This window comes from Podarcis raffonei, chromosome 1 (assembly GCF_027172205.1).
Source record: "Podarcis raffonei isolate rPodRaf1 chromosome 1, rPodRaf1.pri, whole genome shotgun sequence".
Classification (NCBI taxonomy): domain Eukaryota; kingdom Metazoa; phylum Chordata; class Lepidosauria; order Squamata; family Lacertidae; genus Podarcis; species Podarcis raffonei.
Window position 1 is genome coordinate 7,737,337 of NC_070602.1, and position 20,797 is coordinate 7,758,133.

General features: G+C 50.2%; 1 protein-coding gene across 1 annotated transcript; it reads left to right on the top strand.

Moving 5' to 3' along the window:
- Positions 1–594: 594 nt before the first annotated feature.
- Positions 595–20,358, top strand: DACT1 (dishevelled binding antagonist of beta catenin 1). Its single transcript, XM_053395687.1, has 4 exons — positions 595–1,182; positions 12,358–12,490; positions 15,334–15,489; positions 16,698–20,358. The coding sequence occupies exons 1-4, from the start codon at positions 814–816 to the stop codon at positions 18,527–18,529; spliced, it is 2,490 nt and encodes an 829-aa protein (XP_053251662.1). The 5' UTR covers positions 595–813; the 3' UTR covers positions 18,530–20,358.
- The last annotated feature ends 439 nt before the right edge of the window (positions 20,359–20,797 follow it).

Genomic DNA, 20,797 nt, shown 5'->3' on the forward strand with positions numbered 1-20,797 from the left:
GAAAGATTGCTGGCAAAAGATTCCTTCATTGCAGGGGGTTGGACTAGATGACCCTCGTGGTCCCTTTCCAATTCTACTATATGTTATATGGTATATCATGTCGTATTATATATGTTTCCTTGACATGGCATGTCAGCTAATTGTGGCCTAGGGTTTACAGCGAGGCTCACATGGGCAAGTGAGAGAAGAAGTTGGTGCAGCAAGAGACTCTCCATTTCAAGGTCGTGGGTTCGAGTCCTACACTGGGCAAAAGATTCCCTGCACCGCAGCGGGTCGGCGTAGATGACCCTCGTGGTCCCTTCCTTTCAACTTTGCGATTCCATGATTCTAACCGCCGTCCAAGCTGCTCTGCAGACTCTCCCCCCCCCCCGCCCGGTCCGCGCGCCCCTCACCGCAGCGTCTGGCCGGCTGGCTCTGGGCCGCGGCCGCTTGGCGCGCGTGACCTCCAGGGGGGCTTCCTTCGCCGCCGCCGCCGCCGCCGCCGGGGGGCGGGAGAATCGGAGGGAGGGAGGGAGAGAAGGAGGGAGACGGGGAGGCGCAGCGCCCGAGCAGCCGGGAGAGGGCGAGGGGAGGAGCCGGGAAGGGAAAAGGGGGCTTGGGAGGAGAGCGAGCCGAGACGCCGCAGAGGAAGGAGGCAGCCCGGGCGCTCCGGGGAGAGGCGGCGGTGGCGGTGGGGCAGGGATGCGCTTGCCGGGGGGCTGACAGATCCCGGTGCCACGGGGCTTCGCGCGCTGAGCGCCTCGGCGACCTGCGGAGCGCATCTTCCGCGCCCGGATCTCCATGCGCTGATCGAGGGGTGGTGCCGGCTCGGGGATGAAGCAGGCGATCGCGGAGCCCGGGCAGCTGCAGGGCCCCCCGGCGTCGTCGGGGCGGGAGCCCGAGGCCCGGTGGCCGCGCGACGGCGCCAAGAGCGAGGCGAGCGAGGCGGAGCGGCTGCGCACCCGCGAGCGCCTGGAGGCCACCCTGGCCGGGCTGGCCGAGCTGGAGTTGCTGCGCCAGCGCCACGAGCTGCGCGTCAAGCGGCTGCTGGCCGCCGCGCCCGCCGATGCCCGGCCGGGGGGGAGCGGCTCCGGGGAGACGGCGGCGGGAGAGGCAGCCGCGCCAGGGGTCGCCGCCGCCGCTCCGCGCAGCCTGGAGGAGAAGTTCCTGGAGGAGAACATCCTGCTCCTGCGGAGGCAGCTGGTGAGCCCAGGGGCGCAGCGCGGCGGGGGCGCGGCGGAGGCGCAGCGCAGCCTGGCGGGTGGGGCGGAGGGTCGCGGAGAGCCCCCCTTGCGGCGGATGGAGTAGGTGCCGGCACAGCCGTCCCCCAGTCCCCGCACCTCTTTGCAGCGCACGGAGCGCGCGGCGAGGGGACTTCTGAGCGCGTGCAGAAAGCGCCTCGTCTTCATCCGGGCGCACGTGGGAGTTGGCAATCGGGTGTCTATTTTCATCTCCTTTGGGAGCCCCCCCTTGTCTGAGCCTTCCCTCGGGTAACGGCTGCTCTTTATTAAGAGTCCTGAGCGCCGGATTCGTTGGGTTGCAGATCAGGAGCGCCTCAGAGAGAGGCGGTTTGCAGGGGATAAAAAGAGGTTTGTCTTGGGCGCCTGAGAAAGCTTCCCTGCTGGAAATGCACTTGGAGATATTTTTGAGAGCTGCTCCGTTGGGAGCGGAATGACCGGTCACTTCCATACAGAGCGAGTCCTGGGGTAGGGACACACCTTTGCTTTCTTACCACCACCCCCAAAAGCTTATGGGGTGACTCTAGATGGATGGGGGGAAGAAGGAAAGAAAGGGCAAGCGCCAATCATTGGTGAGGGTGTGTGTGAGATCGAGTGTGCATGCAGAATAAAACCGAGCTGTCTGTCTCAGTCGATTAGAAGTCAGTGGCGGGGAGCCCCATTGCAGGGGATTTGAGGCTCCGCTCCAAATGAGGGAGCAGAGGATCTGGGCACTCACCCGTGGCCCATACAAAATGTGGGGACACCCCCTTTCTTGTATGAGTTTGTGGGAGACGCAGTGCTCTTTGGAGTCTCCCAGTGCTCCAAAACATCAGAACTGCAGGATGCAGAATAGACACCAGTCTGTCTCAAAGAATCGAATGGTTCTCTCTGAAGCAACCTGCGGGTAGTATCCTAGTGCAGAAATCAGAATAGTAAATATTTTTTAAATCTGGTTTATTCTAGGCAGGACAGCCAGCCTCCTGCTCCTGTTCTCTGGCCTCCCCTTCGCTCATCCTCTTTGGGGTCTAACAATAGCAGCCCTAGCTGCTAGTATGTAGTGATTAATTACTGCAGCTTCCAAATGAGGGGGAGGGGAGGGGGCTGTGGGTGGGTGTGTTTGCCACCGCACTGCACTGAAAGTGACCTTAGGGAATGGCTTTTCCTTTCCCCCCTTCCTAAATTCAGTGGTTTTTTCCTTTCGTCTTTTCGTGGGAGATTTGGGGAGGGCACTTGGCGAAGGAGTGTATCGCTAGCTCGCTCGCTGTATTCCTTGGGCACGGACGCCAATATTAGATTGCCTGCTGCATGGAATTAATTTGCCTCCTGCAGATGCTGTTAAGGGACTGTGTGTCCGTGTTGGCAAGAGCGGACAGGAGGGCCAGGAAGGAAGCATTTATCTTATTGAGTTTCTGTCCTCGCTGGGGCCTTTCGGAGATTGCTTTTGCTGAATTGTAAAAGGGGAATTAGGAAGAACTGGGCGAAATGATTAGAGCATCACCTGATCACTGTAGTCTATTTCTGTAGTCAACTCTTAGGCGTCCAAGAACGCGGTTCGGGGTACCTGGATTAAGCATGGCTCAAAGGAAGCTTGCCTTAAATTGAGGCAGACTGTTGGCCTATGTAGCTCAGTACAGCTTGCACTGGCTGGCAGCAGCTCTCCAGGGTTTCAGATGAAGGATGATTTGTGGAGAGGCTGGGGATTGAATTTGGGACTTTTCTGCGTGCGGACGCTCTGCCTCTGAGCTTACAGCCCTGCCTGTTCTGGGAGGAGGAGAGCCTGCATAGAACAATGGGTGCCAGGGAAATTCTCCTGCACAACCCTCACTGAAATGAATGGGAACGGCGCTGCTCTTGCATGCTTTCGACTCTGTAAAGCCAGCGCGAACACCTTCTGTAGCGCTGCTAAGAAATGCATTGGCAGCAAAGACATGGGAATTGGCTGGTGCTCCCCTAGACTGGATCCTGCTGCTGCATTCCAGTGGGGAAGGTGCAGGAGCAAAGGGATCTTTGCCCACTGCAGCGAAGGAGGGTTTTCCTTCCTTTCCCTTGCGCAGCTTGCAAGGCGAGAGGTTCCAGCTGGCTTGCGACTGCTGGCACCCAAGGCCTTTCTGTTTGCTCCGTTCCAGCGGAGGTTTGTGCAAGGGAAGTTTCAGGGGAGCTGTTACTTTTGCCACAATGAGAAAAGAAAGGATTGTCAGACTCGAGTCTCTTGCCCTTGGCAGCTTGTTAAGCGAGGCTGTTCATGTCTTCTGTGCCATGACTTTCTCTGCCAAGGAAGGCGAGGTCTGTGCGCCAGGGGTGGGGGACGAAAGCAACTCAGCTTCTGCAGTCAAAGGCAGGGAAGCCAAGAATCACCCCACCTCTGTAAAAATAGATGGAAATGTTGCTTATGGCCCAACAATGTGCTCAATTGGTATGTTTGATTTTGAGCATGATATTAAAAGGCAGTGTGTTGTGCATGCAAGAGTAGGCAAGGAGCATTGGAGTGGACCAGGAGCACTGCAGTGGGGAACATTACAGGGGCTCACGAACTAATAATAATAATAATAATAATAATAATAATAATAATAATAATAATTTATTTATTTCCCCAGCCACTCTGGGCAGCTTCCAACAAAGTATTAAAATACAGTAGTCTGTTAAACATTAAAAGCTTCCCTAAAGAGGGCTGCCTTCAGATGTCTTCTAAAAGTCTGGTAGTTGTTCTTCTCTTTGACATCTGATGAGAGGGCGTTCCACAGGGCGGGTGCCACTACCGAGAAGGCCCTCTGCCTGGTTCCCTGTAGCTTTGCTTCTCGCAGGGAGGGAACCGCCGGAAGGCCCTCGGCGTTGGACCTCAGTGTCTGGGCAGAATGATGGGGGTAGAGATGCTTCTTCAGGTATACTGGACCTAAAAGGGGCTGGGTGATGGGTGACAGTGAAGAACCCACAAGTAGCGGTCACTTGCTAGAACAAACAAGAAGCCTGCAGCCAGGAAGCAGAATGGTCAGTTCAAATAGCTTCTACTCCTCAGTTTATCAGTCCTGGTGTCCCCCTTACCTCGCTTGCCAGGTCACTGTTGCACCGACAGTAGAAGTAGCATGCAAGATTCCCCATCCTTCAAACTCTTGAAGTATATACAACAGCTCTTTCAGGATCTAGAACCTGAATGCCCAGTCCCAGCCAAAGGGACAGCTTTCGCTTCCCTCACAGGAGTTGGACTGCGCATGTTCCAGCAGCTCTGTTCCTGGAGCAGTTGGAAAGTTTGTGGACATTCTGTGCCGTCACACAGCTGGTGTCCAGGCAGCGTTAGAAACTGGGATAGAAAAGCTAGGAGCCAAATGGCTTCTGGGACCTGGGTTGTGGGTGCCAAAACAGAATGTCTGGTCGCTACTGAAGGCGGGGGGGTCAGCAACACTTTTATTTATTATTCTGATAAGCATGGACTAATACACAATTCACATAAGTGACACATTGTTAATATCACATTTTTAGCAGAAATGGTTAATACATGTTTAATTCGGTGCCATAAAAATATTGGTACCATACTTCAGTTTTCAAAACATTCTACTCTTTATTGTTAAATTCCTTAATGTATTGTCTATCTTTAACATATACAGTGGTACCTCGGGTTACAGATGCTTCAGGTTACAGATGCTTCAGGTTACAGACGCTTCAGGTTACAGACTCTGCTATCCCAGAAATAGTACCTCGGGTTAAGAACTTTGCTTCAGGTTGAGAACAGAAATCGTGCAGCGGTGGTGCGGCAGCAGCAGGAGGCCCCATTAGCTAAAGTGGTGCTTCACGTTAAGAACAGTTTCAGGTTAAGAACGGACCTCCGGAACAAATTAAGTTCGTAACCCGAGGTACCACTGTACTTTGAGGCTTCAAAGCACATACATTTCAGTAATCCTTGAGTGAACAGTGGAAACTGTTGATGCCACCAGGAGGTCAGTCTCTCCAGTAGCCCATTCCCAAGTTCTTTAATAAAATCGTAGAATTGTACAGTTGGAAGGGCCTCCAGGAGTCATCTAGTCCAACCCCCTGCAATGCAGAAATCTCAGTTAAGCATCTGTGACAGATGGCCATCCAGCCTCTGCTTAAAAACCTCCAAGGAAGGAGAGTCCACAACTTCCCGAGGGAGACTGTTCCACTGTCAAACAGCTCTTACTGTCCCAAAGTTTTCCCTGATGTTTAGTCGGAATCTCCTTGGACTTTTAAAATAAGAAACACCCCTTTGAGCCTCGCCCACCTTGAATCTGGCCTGGCAGCGGATAGACAGCCAGCATAACAGCTTCAACCTGCCAGTCTGCTCTGATCGGCTTGGCCTCCAGTTTTGCATCCGCTCCATTCAGCTGATTTTTGCACAGAAAGGGGCTGCCCTTCTGCCTGCCCAGAAGTGGCAAGGAAGCCTCCTTAACAAATGTGATGCTCTCATGGGTGCCATAAATCGGAAGCTGCGTCGGACATTCGGGTTCTGAAAAACGTTTGAAAATCGGAGCATTTACTGTACTTCTGGGTTTTCGGCGTTCAGGAGCCGAAACATACGGTAACAGAGGTGTTCGGGAACCAAGGTTTGACTGTATCACAGTTCACAAACAAAGAATAAAAATGGAACAGAACCAGTGTTAGAAACTCAGATATATATGCTAGGCGCCAAATGGCTGCTTAAACCAAGGTTACAGTAGCCAAAAGGGAATTTCTACCTGCCATTTGGTGGCAAAACACCTCTAAAGTCTTATTTTTCAAATGATGGAATGGTTTTGTTTCAAATGACGGCTTTGTTTCAAATGACGGAATGGCCAGCGTGGTGTAGTGGTTAAGAGCGGTGGACTCGTAATCTGGTGAACCGGGTTCGCTTCCCTGCTCCTCCACATGCAGCTGCTGGGTGACCTTGGGCTAGTCACACTTCTCTGAAGTCTCTCAGCCCACTTGCCTCACAGAGTGTTTGTTGTGGGGGAGGAAGGGAAAGGAGTTAAAAGTTAGCCACTTTGAGACTCTTTCGGGTAGTGATAAAGCAGGATATCAAATCCAAACTCCTCCTCCTCCTCCTCCTCCTCCTCTTCCTCTTCCTCTTCTTCTTCTTCTTCTTCTTCTTCTTCGTCGTCGTCGTTAGACATCTGGCTAGTTAAGACAACAACTTGAGCTCTAGGCTAAGAACTTTGAGAACTTTAAGAAGGAAAGTCACTTGACCCAGGGACAGTCCACAAATATATTTGGCCAATTCCTGCCTCTTTTTCTTAATGTCGACATGGACCATTCATAGCGTAAGAATATTCTTCACAACTGGGAGCAGGGCAGTGGGGTGGGGGGAAGTGAAGACAAACAACAGCAATTAACTAGAACCTTGTTCATTGCTCCTGCTCAGGCTGCACAGAAAAAAAGGCATTTTGGTTCCTGACATTCATTCCGATTGTTCAGATAAAATATAACGGATAGAGTTCTACAGGATGGGGTATTAGTGTGTGAAAACGGTCCAGATCTAATGATCCCCAGATGGTGGAGATGTCAGGTACTATCCTGGCACCCAGGAATGTTCACTTGGTCACAAGTGGCCACTAGCCAGGTACAAAATGCCCCTGGTGAATTTCGAACAAAAGAGGTGGGTCCTGCAAAACAATTGTCAAAAGGCCAGAGTAAAGAGTCGTGTCTTCAGCATGCGGTGAAAGCTGTACAAAGAGGACATCAGTCCTTGGCATTCTCTCCGCCCCCAGTCTTCTCAGACAAACGTTGCATTGTAAGCTCTTTGCAGGCAGAGACCTGTGTCTTTTGCTTAAGGAATCCTGCAAAGCTCTTCATATGTTGACTGTGCTGCATAAATGACAGCAGGCAGATAGATGCCAGAGGACTCTGAAGAGCCCTGTCACATCGATAGGAGCCTGATGGATGGCTCACAGTCAGACCAGCCATCTGGAAGTCATGGGAAATGAATCTCATGAGCAGCAGCTCATCGTGGTGTGTGCATGTGGGGGGAAGGGGGACATAACGCATGGATGTGCTTTGTGCTAATGCACCTCACAGAATCGTAGAGTTTGAAGGGACCTAAAGGGTCATCTAGTGGAACCCTCTGTCATGTAGTGAATCAAGGTGCATTATCTCAGGGATGGGGAACTCCTGGCTCTCAAGATCTTATTGGACTCTTACAAGCTCCAGCTAGCATGACCAGTGAACCAGAGCCAGGGCTTTTTCGGCTGTGGCTCCGATCTGGTGGAACTCTCTGTCACAAGAGACTAGGGCCCTGTGGGATTTGACATCTTTCCGCAGGGCCTGCAAGACAGAGCTGTTCCACCAGGCCTTTGGCCAGGGCACAGCCTGACCCCCTCCTTTGGCAATCCTCACAGAACTCTAGCCCAATGGTTGCCATTAATCTGATTGGAATTAATTTTATAATGAAAGGATTTTAGAATGTTTTATCGTTTTACTGTTGTTAGCTGCTCTGAGCCCAGCTTTGGCTGGGGAGGGCGGGATATAAATAAATTTATTATTATTATTATTATTATTATTATTATTATTATTATTATTATTATTATTTGCCTTTATATCCAAGGCGCTTAAGGGTGGTTCGTTCGGTAATCCATACTTCCTATTTTATTCTCACAACAACCGTGTGAGGTGCTTTAGACTGAGAGGGTGTGGCAGGCTCACGGCCACCCAGGTCTTAGTCTAATAATAATAATAATAATAATAATAATAATAATAGATGATTTATACCCCGTGCATCTGGCTGGGTTTCCCCAGCCACTCTGGGCGGCTCCCAACAGAATATTGAAAACACGATAAAACATCAAACATTAAAAACTTCCCTAAACAGGGCTGCCTTCAGATGTCTTCTAAAAGTCAGATAGTTGTCTGACACTTTTAACCACACTGTACTCGACAGCCTCAACTTTTTCTCTCTCCAGTAGTTTCTGTTGAAGGCCAGGACTAGCACATGATGACCCAGTGTTAGAAACTCAGGTATACAAGCTAGGCGCCAAATGGCTCGTTAAACCAAGGTTACAGTCACCAAAATGGGGTGTCTAGTTGCCATTTTTGGACAAGACAGCTCTAAAGTCTTATTTTTGAAATGATGGACTGGCTGCGATTGATTTATCAGTTAAACATCTGGCTAGTTCAGATGACAACCCTGAGCTAGGTTAAGAGCTTTGATGATAACTTAAAGCATTCATAACATAAGAATATTCTTCACGACTGTGAGCAGGGCAGCGGGGAGCGGTAAGTGAAGATAAGCTACAGAAAATAACTATGACATTGTTCACTGCTTTTGCTCAGGCTGCACCAAAAAACAACACCACAATTTTGGTTCCTCAGATTCCTTCTGATTGTGCAGATAAGATATAACTGATAGAATTCTACAGGATGGGGTATTAGTGTGTGAAAACAGTCAAGACCCAGTGATCCCCAGGCACGCACCTCCAGGTGGTGGAGACGTCAGGCACCATCCAGGCATCTTCACTTGGTTGATGACACTTTCAATGAACTCTTAATAGGTTTGTGAGACAGGACTTCTCCTTGCAGAAGCCATGCTGGCTCTGCTTCAGCAAGGCTTGTTCCTCCATATGCTTGGCTTTTTTTATCTTTGCCAGTGCTCCCCATCTCACCAGTTTTCCCAGGATGGACATTAAGCTAGCAAGCCTGCTGTTTCCCTCTGGATCCCTTTTTTAAAAATTAGTGTTACATTGGCTACTTTCCAGTCCTCAGGTGTGGAGGCTGATCTGAGGGACAAGTTGCATATTTTGTTAGAAGAGCAGTAATTTCACATTTGAGTTCTTTGAGGACTCTTTGAGTAGAGGCTATCTGGACCCAGCGTTTCGTCAGCTTTTATTTGGTCTGTTCGGCCTCGAACTTCATCTCTAGTCCCCACTGTCTGCCTCAGTTCCTCAGATTCCCAGTCTGTTTACTTAGAAAGGGCCACCATGATCGGATTTGAGAACATGACCGTGTAATCCTGTTAGCTGGGGAGTCCCAGAGAAAGCACCAAATCTTGGGACTTGTGCTACTTGAGTAAGCAAGAGTTTGGTTGCCTTCCTAGTCCAGTTAGACGAAGCATCAGCGATGCTGTGTGGGATTTGCCAAAGTTCTCTGCCCGTCACGTAATCCTGGTCTTGTGCCTGCTGGAGTGGACACTGGCACTACTAGAAAGGAAATTCTGGCATCATTAGAGAGGCGATAGACCTGCCTTGCCAATGGCCTACAAAAGATACTCAAGTCTGGGAAATCTAATATATTCAGGTCTTCGTTTTGCAAGATGCTTTGTATCGCGAAGTTCCCTTTCAGTCTTAATTTAGCTCTTTTGTGCATTTGACTCTGGAAAGCATCTTTTGGCATAATATAAATAGCAGCTGCAACCAAATATTGCAGCATGGAATGCTGCTGTTCAGGATTCCACCCATTGCATTTTCCCTCCTCCCGCACTTGTTCCATCTCTGTCCCCAAACAGCCGGCCAGCAATAATTTTCTTAAGATGATTTTCTATCTTCTAGAAACCTTTGGGGTTCTTCCAAGCATGCGGATGCCCCCTTCTTGAGCATGGGGTGTCCATTTTGGACACAAATGCAACAGCATGAAGATCAGAAACAGAGGGAGAGATAATAATATTGTGTCGTACGTCATTGTTCGAAATTCACCAGCTGCTAGGTGCATTTTGCACTTGGCTATCGGCCACTTGCTACCAAGTGAAGATGCCATGATGGCACCTGATTTCTACATAGCTGTCAACTTTTCCCTTTTCTTGCGAGGAATCCTATTCGGAATAAGGGAATTTCCCTTTAAAAATGGGAAAAGTTGGCAGCTATGTTTCTCCAGCATCTGGAGGCACATACCTGGGGATCCTTTGACCTTACCTGTTTTCACACACTAACAACATAGCCTTCAGAATTCTGTCTGTGATATTTTATCTGTACGATCAGAACGAATTTCAGGAATCAAAAATTCGTAATCCAGAATGCAGCAGCTAGGCTGGTGACTGGGAACAGCCGCTGCGACCATATAACACCAGTGCTAAAGGGTCTTCACTGGCTCCCAGTACATTTCCAAGCACAATTCAAAGTGTTGGTGCAGACCTTTAAAGCCCTAAACGGCCTCAGCCCTGTATATCTGAAGGAGCATCTCCACCCCCATCGTTCAGCCCGGACACTGAGATCCAGCGCCGAGGGCCTTCTGGCGGTTCCCTCACTGCGAGAAGTGAGGTTACAGGGAACCAGGCAGAGGGCCTTCTCGGTAGTGGCGCCTGCCCTGTGGAATGCCCTTCCATCAGATGTCAAGGAAATAAATAGCTATACCCCTTTTAGAAGACATCTGAAGGCAGCCCTATATCAGAAAGCTTTTAATTTTTGATGTTTTGTTGTGTTTTTATATGTGTTTGAAGCCTCCCAGAGTGGCTGGGATATAAATAATAAACTTATTATTATTAAATTATTAGGTTAGGCTGAGAGACAGTAACTGGCCCAGTGTTGTCCAGTGAGCTTGACAACCATATGTCAGGAGTGTCTGATGGTGTTTCCTGCTTGGCAGGGGGTTGGACTCGATAGCCCTTGTGGTCTCTTCCAACTCTATGATTCTATGATTCTATGTGACTGAGTGGGGATTCGAACCTGCGGCCTCCCAGGTCCTAGTTCAACACTCTAACCACTAAGCCACATGCTGGATCTATTCACAGTGGCATAGAAATGGCCTGAGACTGCTAGCTGATTTTAGTTGTGTGGAACCTGAATGACAACATCCCGCAAGCAAAGGCGTTGACATTTTTTTGTCATCAGATCAGACCTGATAAGTTAATGAATTTTCCACCGTTCCCTGTAACATTTTTTTTTCTTCAGAGGAAATGCAGCAAAACAATGATGCGTACAAAGCAATGTAGACAGGCAAGATGATGGAGAGATATAATTATGAGATTCAGCAGGAAAACTGATTGCTCTGACCCGGAGGTTAATGATCGTATTCTAAATACATTCTTTATAGCAGTTTGCATCAAGAACACCTTTGCAAATTTGCTTAAGCTCTCTTGTTATTTTGAGAAAGTAATGCATTTGTGTAACTGAGGATAGTGAAGGGAATTACTGTGTGCCTTTATCCCCCTTTTAACGTTGATCCAGCTCTCTTGCTTGCATGCTTATAAGCATATATAGATTGCAACAGAGGTTATAACTCAATGCCTGCATTATAAAACGCATTCGTAGCCTGACATGTTCAGACCCTGGGTCCTTTACTTTCCTGAAGACTGTATTGGATCAAACACACAGGGCTCCGATTCTGTTGACGTGCCTGGGGGGGGGGGAGTACAATGAGAATCCAGTTAGGAAACTGGGTTTGACTGGGTCCAAAACTGGCGCATCCTCCAGGGGCCACTTTTGACAGGTGGGGTTATAACATTCTTTAATATAATAATAATTATAATAAAGCTTCCAGGATCAAGGGGCACAGAAGGTGTTTCTTTTAAAAATGGCTTTGGATGGGATACGACGACATGGGTGGGAGGAAGAGGAAACCCTCTCCTTCCTGGTCAGTAAGGCGTGCAGGATTTTTAGAGGGCAGCATCATGGGTAGGACTGTACCACAGGCCTCGAACAATGGCCACACCGCACCTGCAAACAAATAAATCCCAGGTGTGTGATGAGTGCAGAAGGGAAGGATTGAGGAGACCAGGCCTGAATCATCCCAGGAGCAGGAGGACAGCATAGATTTGGAAGAGTGGTTTGCAGAGGGGCATAGTTCAGAAGGCAGAAGCTGGGAAATGCTTCATGGGGAACAGCTAGCAGAAGAAACAGTGGAAGAGAGAGAGTTAAAAGGTTCACAATCCCTGAAAAGCATCCAGCCCCCTTCTCCAAGGACACAGAGAGCTCGGAAAGTGTCAGAACAGAAAGCGCAGAGGGTAGAAGCTCAGAGGCATAGGAGTGACATAGATTAATAGGGACGGAGGGGGTGTAAGCCTTAACTGGGAGCGCCGCCATTTCTAGGAGACTTGTTCTTTGTTCTTGCACTGGTAAGAAGTTCCTTTTGTTTGATCTTTTGTTTACTGCCACAGGGGAGGAACCCGGTTCCCCAAAGCCTGACACTTGGGTCCCTGAAGCAAAGTAGCAAGCCCAGTCCTAAATTTGCGGATCTCTGCTATTGCAGCGCATTTTTCTCTTCCTGTCCCATCATCGCTTAGGAGTCTCTTTTTCTTTTCGTTGCTTTTTAGAATTGCCTGCGACGGAGGGACGCGGGTTTGTTAAACCAGTTGCAAGAACTGGACAAGCAGATCAGCGACCTGAGGCTGGATGTTGAGAAAACGGCCGACGAGCAGCTCGAGACGGACAGCCGCCCCAGCTCAGGTAGGAATGAACCAGGGCTGTTATTGAAAGAATTGTTTCTGGAACCACAAGAGGGGAGAGTGTTCTCGTGGTCAGGTCTTGCTTGCGTGTTTCCCATTGGGGCAACTGGTCGGCCACTGTGAGAATGGGAAGCTGGATGAGATGGGCCATTGGCCTGACCCAGCAAGGTTCTTCTTATGGGAATCAGAGAATTGCAGAGTTGGATGGGACCCTGAGGATCATCTAGTCCAACCCCCTGCAATGCAGGAATATGCAGCTGTCCCATATGGGGAATCGAACCTGCAATCTTGGTGTTATCAGCACCGCTCTTTAACCAACTGAGCTATCCAAGCTCACTGTTCTGATTCTTCTGGTCATTTTTGCCAATTCGGCATAATCCACCAATTTAATCTGCCATTCTCCTCTGGTAGGGACTTTATCTTCTTTCCATTTCTGGGCCAATAACATCTGCGCAGCCGTGGTCGCAAACATAAATAGTATTTTTTCTGCTCTCGGGATTTCGGCACCTAAGATTCCTAAAAGAAAAGCTTCGGGGTTTTTTTTTAAAGAAAAAGTTATTTAAAATATTTTTTCCAACTCATTATAAATCATTTCCCAAAATTCTTTTACTACCTTACATGTCCACCACATATGATAAAAGGTGCCTTCTTTTTCCTTACATTTCCTACATACATTTGACAACGTTTTATGCATTTTTGCTAAATTACTGGGAGTTAAATTCCAACGGTAGATTTTGCAGCTCTAGAAGGTTATTATTAGTAGTCATGGTTATGATTGTTTTATTTAACAAAATCCATACTCTGCTTGATTGTAGGGAAGCATCTAAGCAGTTTGCGAGAAATATCAAGATTATCAATAAAACTAGATGAAGGAAAACATTTACACATGATTGACAGCAGCAGCCAAAAAGATGCAAACACGTCAGTGCCTGCAGGTCTTGATAGACTGGTTCCAGCAAAAAATGTTTTAAGCAGGCACCAAAAAGAGAACAGTGAAGGCGGCTGTCTGATTTCAATAGGCAGGGAGTTCCAAAGTTGAATCGTGCTACACATTAAGCGTCGATTCCTTTTCCACCTGTGCATGCAGAGGGCTTTGTGCAGAGAAGGCCGCTGAAAGCAACACTGTGAAGGAGATGTAAAGTGGACACGGCTTCTCACAATGTTGCATTGTGGGGAAATGCGGCAATTTTTTGGCCTGCTTCAAATATTTGCCAGTGTTCATTTCAGCCTCGGTTTATAGCTGCAGCTGCCAAGCTGAAGTACAGTGGTATATTCTCACTTCCAGAAACAAATAGCAAACTCTGGCTTCAGTTGTGAAGTCTGCGTAGCCAAAGCAGCCTTAAGGTAAAGGTAAAGGGACCCCTGACCGTTAGGTCCAGTCGTGACCAACTCTGGGGTTGTGGCGCTCATCTCACTTTACTGGCCAAGGGAGCCGGCGTACAGCTTCCGGGTCATGTGGCCAGCATGACTAAGCCGCTTCTGGCAAACCAGAGCAGCGCACTGAAATGCAGTTTACCTTCCTGCCAGAGTGGTACCTATTTATCTACTTATCTATTTATCTATTTATCTACTTGCACTTTGATGTGCTTTCGAACTGCTAGGTTGGCAGGAGCTCACCCCGTCACTGGGATTCGAACCACTGACTTTCTCATCGGCAAGCAGTGGCGTAGCGTGGGGGGTGCAGGGGGGGCCGGCTGCACCGGGCACAACATCTGGGGGGCGCGCTCGCTGCCTCCGGAGTTGCCGAAGAGCCTCGGGCGCAGGCTGTAGCAGAGCCCCATGTCTCGTGGAACCGACAAGCTGGCAGGGGCTCTCAGCGCTCGCCGCGGTCCCCGCGCGTCAGGGCCGCGGAGGGCGCGCCAGGCAGCTGCTGGGCCATGTTGCATTTTCCTCGCCTCTCTGCCCTCCTCCTCCTCCTCCGGGCAAGTGGCGTCATTTGGGCGGCAGCGCCAGCGGCAACTCGCCTCAGATCACCTGACACGGACTCGCTGCCGCCGCTGCCGTGGCTACCTTACCGTAAATACCCCAGCCCAGGCAGCAGCAAGAAGAAGCTGGCAGCGGCGGTGGGTTAGGGGGCGCAAATTACTTGCCTTGCCCCGGGTTAGGGGGCACAAATTACTTGCCTTGCCCCGGGTGCTGACAACCCACGCTACGCCGCTGTCGGCAAGCCCTAGGCTCAGTGGTTTAGAACACAGCGCCACCCGCCTTATTGAGAATCAAAAGGGGAGGTATCAGGATGCTCAGAAACCTACTGGGGGAAGCCTACTGTCAGGGGGCAAAATCTCCCCAAACAGTCCATTGAAGACTAGAGAGTCTGGAACTGGGAGAGAAAAGCAGAGGGCAGGAGGAATCAAGTATCCTTTGAAGAGCACAAGGCTGTAACTCCACACGAGAAACGCTTATGTCCCTGTGGAGATGGCAGTACTGAATCGGTGGTGCACGCCCTTCTGGCTTGCACTCTTTATAAAGACTTGAGGAATGAGATTATCACCCCTCTTTTATTGTCCATTCCGGGTCGCCCAACCTCTGCCACAGTGTCCTTTCTATTGGCATGGTTTTTAGCTGGGGCAATCAGAATAAGACCCACTCTTTGACTATTGATTCCAAACCCTAAAATGTATTTTATATAATTGACTTTTTATTTCTATTCTTTGTATATTGTATTGTTGTTTTATTGCTATGGCCGATGGCTGACGCAAATAAAGATCCATCCATTCATTCATTCACATGGCTGTAAGGTGTATTATGTAACGTGTGTTATGTGTTTACTTTCCAGCCTTGGCTTTTTCTATCAACTGGGTGTCATGTGATTAATGGTTTTCCCCCGTGTTTTTTTTTAAACAGGCTTCTATGAGCTGAGCGACGGGGCCTCGGGGTCGCTCTCCAACTCCTCCAACTCTGTTTTCAGCGAGTGTTTGTCCAGCTGCCACTCCAGCACCTGCTTCTGCAGCCCTTTGGACACATCCCTGAGTGGCTCTGATGGACGGCCCATGTCTGCAGGTACGGGAAAGGGGGGGGGGATTCCCTGGAGTGGCTTCGGGGACGGCTTGAGCCCCGTGAACCTTTCCCCATTCACTTCTGCATTCTTTAAGTGAATGCAGGAAGTGAGCCATGTGGGACTGGAGGTTGCTTGTGGGACACAACTTTTGGTTCCATCCATGGGGGCTGCTGGGTCAACCAGGGTCACATCCGGACTTTGGGGGTCAAGCCTACTGATACAGAAGACTTGTTTCTCCAAATAAGAACCATACAGGTGTGCTTAATAATAATAATAATTTATAGCCCGCCCATCTGGCCAGGCCTCCCCAGCCACTCTGGGCAGCTCCCAACAGAATACAGTGGTACCTCAGGTTACAAACACCTCGGGTTACAAACACTGGGTTACAGACTCTGCTAACCCAGACGTAGTACCTCGGGTTAAGAACTTTACGTCAGGATGAGAACAGAAATCGCGCGGCGGCAGCGGGAGTCCTTCTTTAGCTAAAGTGGTACCTTGGGTTAAGAACGGTTTCAGGTTAAGAACGGACCTCCGGAACGAATAAAACATCAAACATTTGAAACTTCCCTAAAAAGGGCTGCCTTCAGATGTCTTCTAAAAGTCTAGTAGTTGTTGTTCTCTTTGACATCTGATGAGAGGGCGTTCCACAGGGCGGGTGCTGCTACCAAGAAGGCCCTCTGCCTGGTTCCCTGTTACCTTAATTCTCGCAGTGAGGGAACCGCCAGAAGGCCCTCGGATCTGGACCTCAGTGTCCGGGCAGAACAGTGGGGGTCAAGACGCTCCTTCGGGTATACTGAGCCGAGGCAGAAGATCTCTTGTTGCTCAAAGCGAAAGGATGAAGCGAAACCTTGCTGAAAGCTGACTCAGTTTCCATCTTTTAAGGTTTGAGTTTTGGTGGGAACATTCATATCTCCAGAAACGTTTAAAGCAAATGCAGACAGGGGAGCCCTGCCATGACCAAGAGGAGCAATATTTAAAATCTAGTATTTGTTAAGATGGTTGTTGTTTTGTGGGAGAAATCCATGTTTCTGTAGCATTATGGGAAATCTGAATTCTACCGGAAACTGTGTCCTTGAGCATTTCTGGATATGGATTTTGAACTTTGGTTTTTGGAAGGTTAAAATTTATCAGCCTATTTACCACCCACGGATATTGTTGTTTCCTTTGACGGTGCAATATTTCCTCACTTTCCCCCATTTCTTCCTTTCAGATCTCATCGGCTGGCTGGAATATAACAAAGGGAACCAGCATGAAGACCCGTCCGTGGGGATGGCCTGCCGAGTTCTGTCCACATCGCACTCTAATTCCCTTGAGGTGGTTGCAGACGTGCATCCAAAATACCAGTGTGACCTGGTGTCGAAAAACGGGAACGACGTTTACCGCTACCCCAGCCCTTTACACGCCGTCGCGGTGCAGAGCCCCATGTTCCTTTTGCCGGTGACAGACAACCCCCCGAGGGAAGAGGGAGAGCACAACGTTGCGGACCTTTGCGTGGGACCCGAACACGACTCTGCGAAAACGGGCGCCTCCTGCCTCCCGCATAGCTCTCCTCCCGAGTCCTGTCCCCCAGCCAGCAGGAAAATAGACGGCTACATCTTGAGCCTTGTTCAAAAAAAGACCCCTTCGGTGCGGACTAACAAACTGAGGACGAATCTGAATGCAGACCCCGCCAAAGGGATTTTGAGGCACGGGAGCCTGTGTGTCCGGCAAGCGCCTGGGGTTGCAAGCGGCAGTTCGGCCGCTGCTCTCAAGAACCCAAACCAGGTCTTCCCCCATTCCAGCAGAGCCAGCACACCGCTTGACAGAAGCGCCTTCTCCCCTCTGAAGCAGCATTCGAGAGAAACCGAACACCTGGAGAGCAAACAGGTTCCTCCACCCACGGTCTTCCCACCAAATGTCAACCACGAACTTCAAAGCCAGCAGGCGGCGAGGAACGTCAAACCGCCAGAGCCGCCGCGGTGTCCGGTCGCAAGCAAGGGCGACGTCCCCAAGGAAAGCGGCCAGATTTTTGCGGAAAGCCCTCCCCAACACGCAACGCCCCCGAAGGAAAGCAAAACCCTCCAGCTGCCCAGAAAAATCCTGTTCAAAAGCAGCGGGGCGCAAGCGGTCCACGGTGTTTTGCCGCCTCAGGAAACCAGGCCTCCGCTGGATTTCAAGAGCGACGGGTCGTCCTCTCAGGGCTTGGAGGAAGGCCTGCTAGTGAACGCCAAATACATCCCGGCTCAGCCGCAGACGGTCAGGCTTCACAAGGGCAGCCGGAGCGTCAGGATACTCAAAAGCTCCTTGGTGAAGCACAGGTCTCACCTCGTCACCGTACTGGAAAACGGGCCGCAGGCCGGCAGGGAGAAGGCCAAACCCTCCGGCAAGAAGTGCCGTTTCCCCGACGACCTGGATACAAATAAGAAGCCGAAGAAGGCCGCCGCGAGAGGGAAGAAAAGCGGCCACTTGCCGCTGGAGGCCGCCCTCCTGAGTCGGCCTCCCGGCGTCCTGAAGTCGGGGGTTAGGCCACACAGCCGGGAGCCGGTGGTGGCGAAACCGAAGCACAAGAGGGCTGACTATCGCCGCTGGAAGCTGTCAGCCGAGGTCTCCTATGAAGAAGCCCTGAGGAGGGCGAGGAGGAACCGGAGGGAAGGCCTCGGGGCCTACCCTCAGGCTCCCCACCCGTACGCCAGCCCCTACGCCTACGTCGCGAGCGACTCGGAGTATTCGGCAGAGTGCGAGTCGCTCTTCCACTCAACGGTGGTGGACACCAGCGAGGACGAGAGGAGCAACTACACCACAAACTGCTTTGGGGACAGCGAGTCCAGCCTGAGCGAGGTGGAGTTTGTGGGCGAGAGCACAACGACCAGCGACTCGGATGAGAGCGGGGGGCTCATCTGGTCCCAGTTTGTGCAGACGCTCCCCATCCAGGCGGTCGCCGCCGCTTCCGAGCTCCACGAAAACGCAGCCAAAGCCTTCGTCAAGATTAAAGCCTCACACAACCTCAAGAAGAAGATCCTCCGCTTTCGGTCCGGCTCTCTCAAACTGATGACTACTGTCTGAAAGGCATAACTAGTAGCTGAAGATGGCGGCAGTGGTGACTGACATGCCTACGGGGGGAAGAGTGTGTGTGTTAAGGCAGCCTTCCCGAAGTTGGTGACCTCCAAATGTCTTTGACATTTGTGGGGAGTTGGAAGGGACCCCCAAAGGCCATCAAGTCCAACTCCACTGCAATGCAGAAATCTCAGCATGTGGTCCCCCATCCAATTTCAAACCATACTGGACCCTGCTTAGCTTTGCAAATGTGCTAGCAGTTTTAGATTGCTGCAGTTTGGAGGTCATGGGAGCTGCAGAGGTTGGGGTTCAGGGGAAACTGCTGTGGTTGGGAATTATGGGAATTGCAGAGGTCGGGGAGCATGGGGACTGCAGTGGTCAAGGCTCATGGGATTGTAGTCCAAAACATTTGGAGGTCACCAGGTAGGGGAGGCGTGATATAAGGGTATGTCTGCATTTGGGAGTTTTCGATGTGTCTTGGGCACGCTTATTCAGGGCACAGAAGCAACACAAGCCAGCTTCAAGAGAAAATGCACTTTCCGGGGGGGGGGGGGAGGGCTTCCCTTGCAAGAGGCGAGGTGCCCCAGCGGAGAATTCATCTCGTGCTGGAAGGCACAGAGCCCTTTGCTAGTCCTTTGCTGAGAGCAGCAAAGCGCTCAGCCCGCCACCCTCCAGAGAGGCAGCCATGTTGCATTGTGTTACTGTTTGTGTATACATGCTGCCTGCCAGCCAAAAGTGCTCCCAAGAACAAACAGATGCACACAAAGACAATAATGCAAGCGCAACATGGAGCAAATGCGAATGATGCCAATTCAAAACGTTTCGGCAGTATTAAAACCCGTGCACATCGGTGTTTCTGGCAGGCAAAGAGCATTCCCTAGAAGGACAAGAATACTTGAGCAGCCCCTTTGTCTCATGAGGGTCCTGGGCAGCAGGGTTTTGCAAGTCAGGTGAAAAAGCTGGTGCCCCGTGAGGCTTGCAGTAGACTCTCTCCCCTGTGACCATGTGCCCAACAGTCAAGTTGACCTCTCCTTGGTCAGCTTACGCTCAAAGGTTGTCCACTTGCACTAAGAGCAGCCCAGAACTACTTGCAAGCGAGAGAAGCTCCTCTTGGCTTCTTTTTGAAATGCTAAGCTGGGGCCAGTAGATGTTCTTGTGGGTTGCATGCCAGGTGCCTGCCCAAAACACCAAACCAGGATGCTGCTTGCCAAATCCGCTTGCAGGTAGATGCTTCAAACTTCCAAGGCTGCCTCTCCAGTCTTTGAAAAACATTGAAGGGAAGTCAGTAGCTTTTTATTGAGATACCAAGGGAGCAAGCAATATATATCCTAAATGCAAAGCGTGGTGCTGTGTGATTATTATTTTTTTAACACTAAATAGCCAGCCATTGGGACAGGGGAGAATCAGGATTGGGACTGTGATGGACAGGGAGACGAGCAGTTAACCCTTTTCTTCTGTGCTGCTGAAAATTTCCCTTCCTACTCCCTCCAAGAAGCTATTGTTTGGCATGGGGGGAAAAGGGGGGGGGGGGTTCAGAGAGTTAATTTGAGTGGGATCACGGCGCTGGGGGAAAAGGTTTTTTGTTTTGTTTTTAATCTTCTCATTGCGGTCCTGATCCTGATTAGTACCTCCCCTGCAGGAGCTGTTTATTTAAATAATAGTAATAACAATGGCCATGGCAAATTATACATTTAACATTACATGGTACTGGGGCTGTGGCAATCAGCCTTGTTACAGTGCTGCCCCTTCCGGTACATCTCAAGGCCCTTCCTGAGACAGACTGCCCTGAGACCTTCAGATGAAGGGCAGTAAACAGATATAATAAATAAAGTAAATAACAGCTTTGCAAAGAGGGCAGGTGCCTAGCTCACAAAACATTTACTCTCCCGCCAGACCACACACGCCTGTGTCGGTCACTTATGCATGTTGCAAGCCTTGCAGGAGGGAGTAGTGTGGTCAGAGCAAGCTCTCTTCCAAAAAAGCTTTCTTGCTTGGTCGCCTGATGGTGACGGTGACTCGCCCTAGGCGACCGGGCAAGTGGCTATTTGCAAGCCTGCTAGAGCAGAAAAATGAGCAAAGCCTTTCTCTATGCAGAAACTTTACCCACCCTGGTTTCTGGTGCTGCTTCCCTCCTTCCCGGACGTGTGCTAATATGCCAAAACGACGGTCTCATGCAGACGTGCCGAGCGTGTATGCGCTCCTCTCGCTACTTACACGAAACAAGGTGCTTCTTGTAAATATTTTCCCAGAATGCTGTTGTTTTGAGTTCCTTAAATG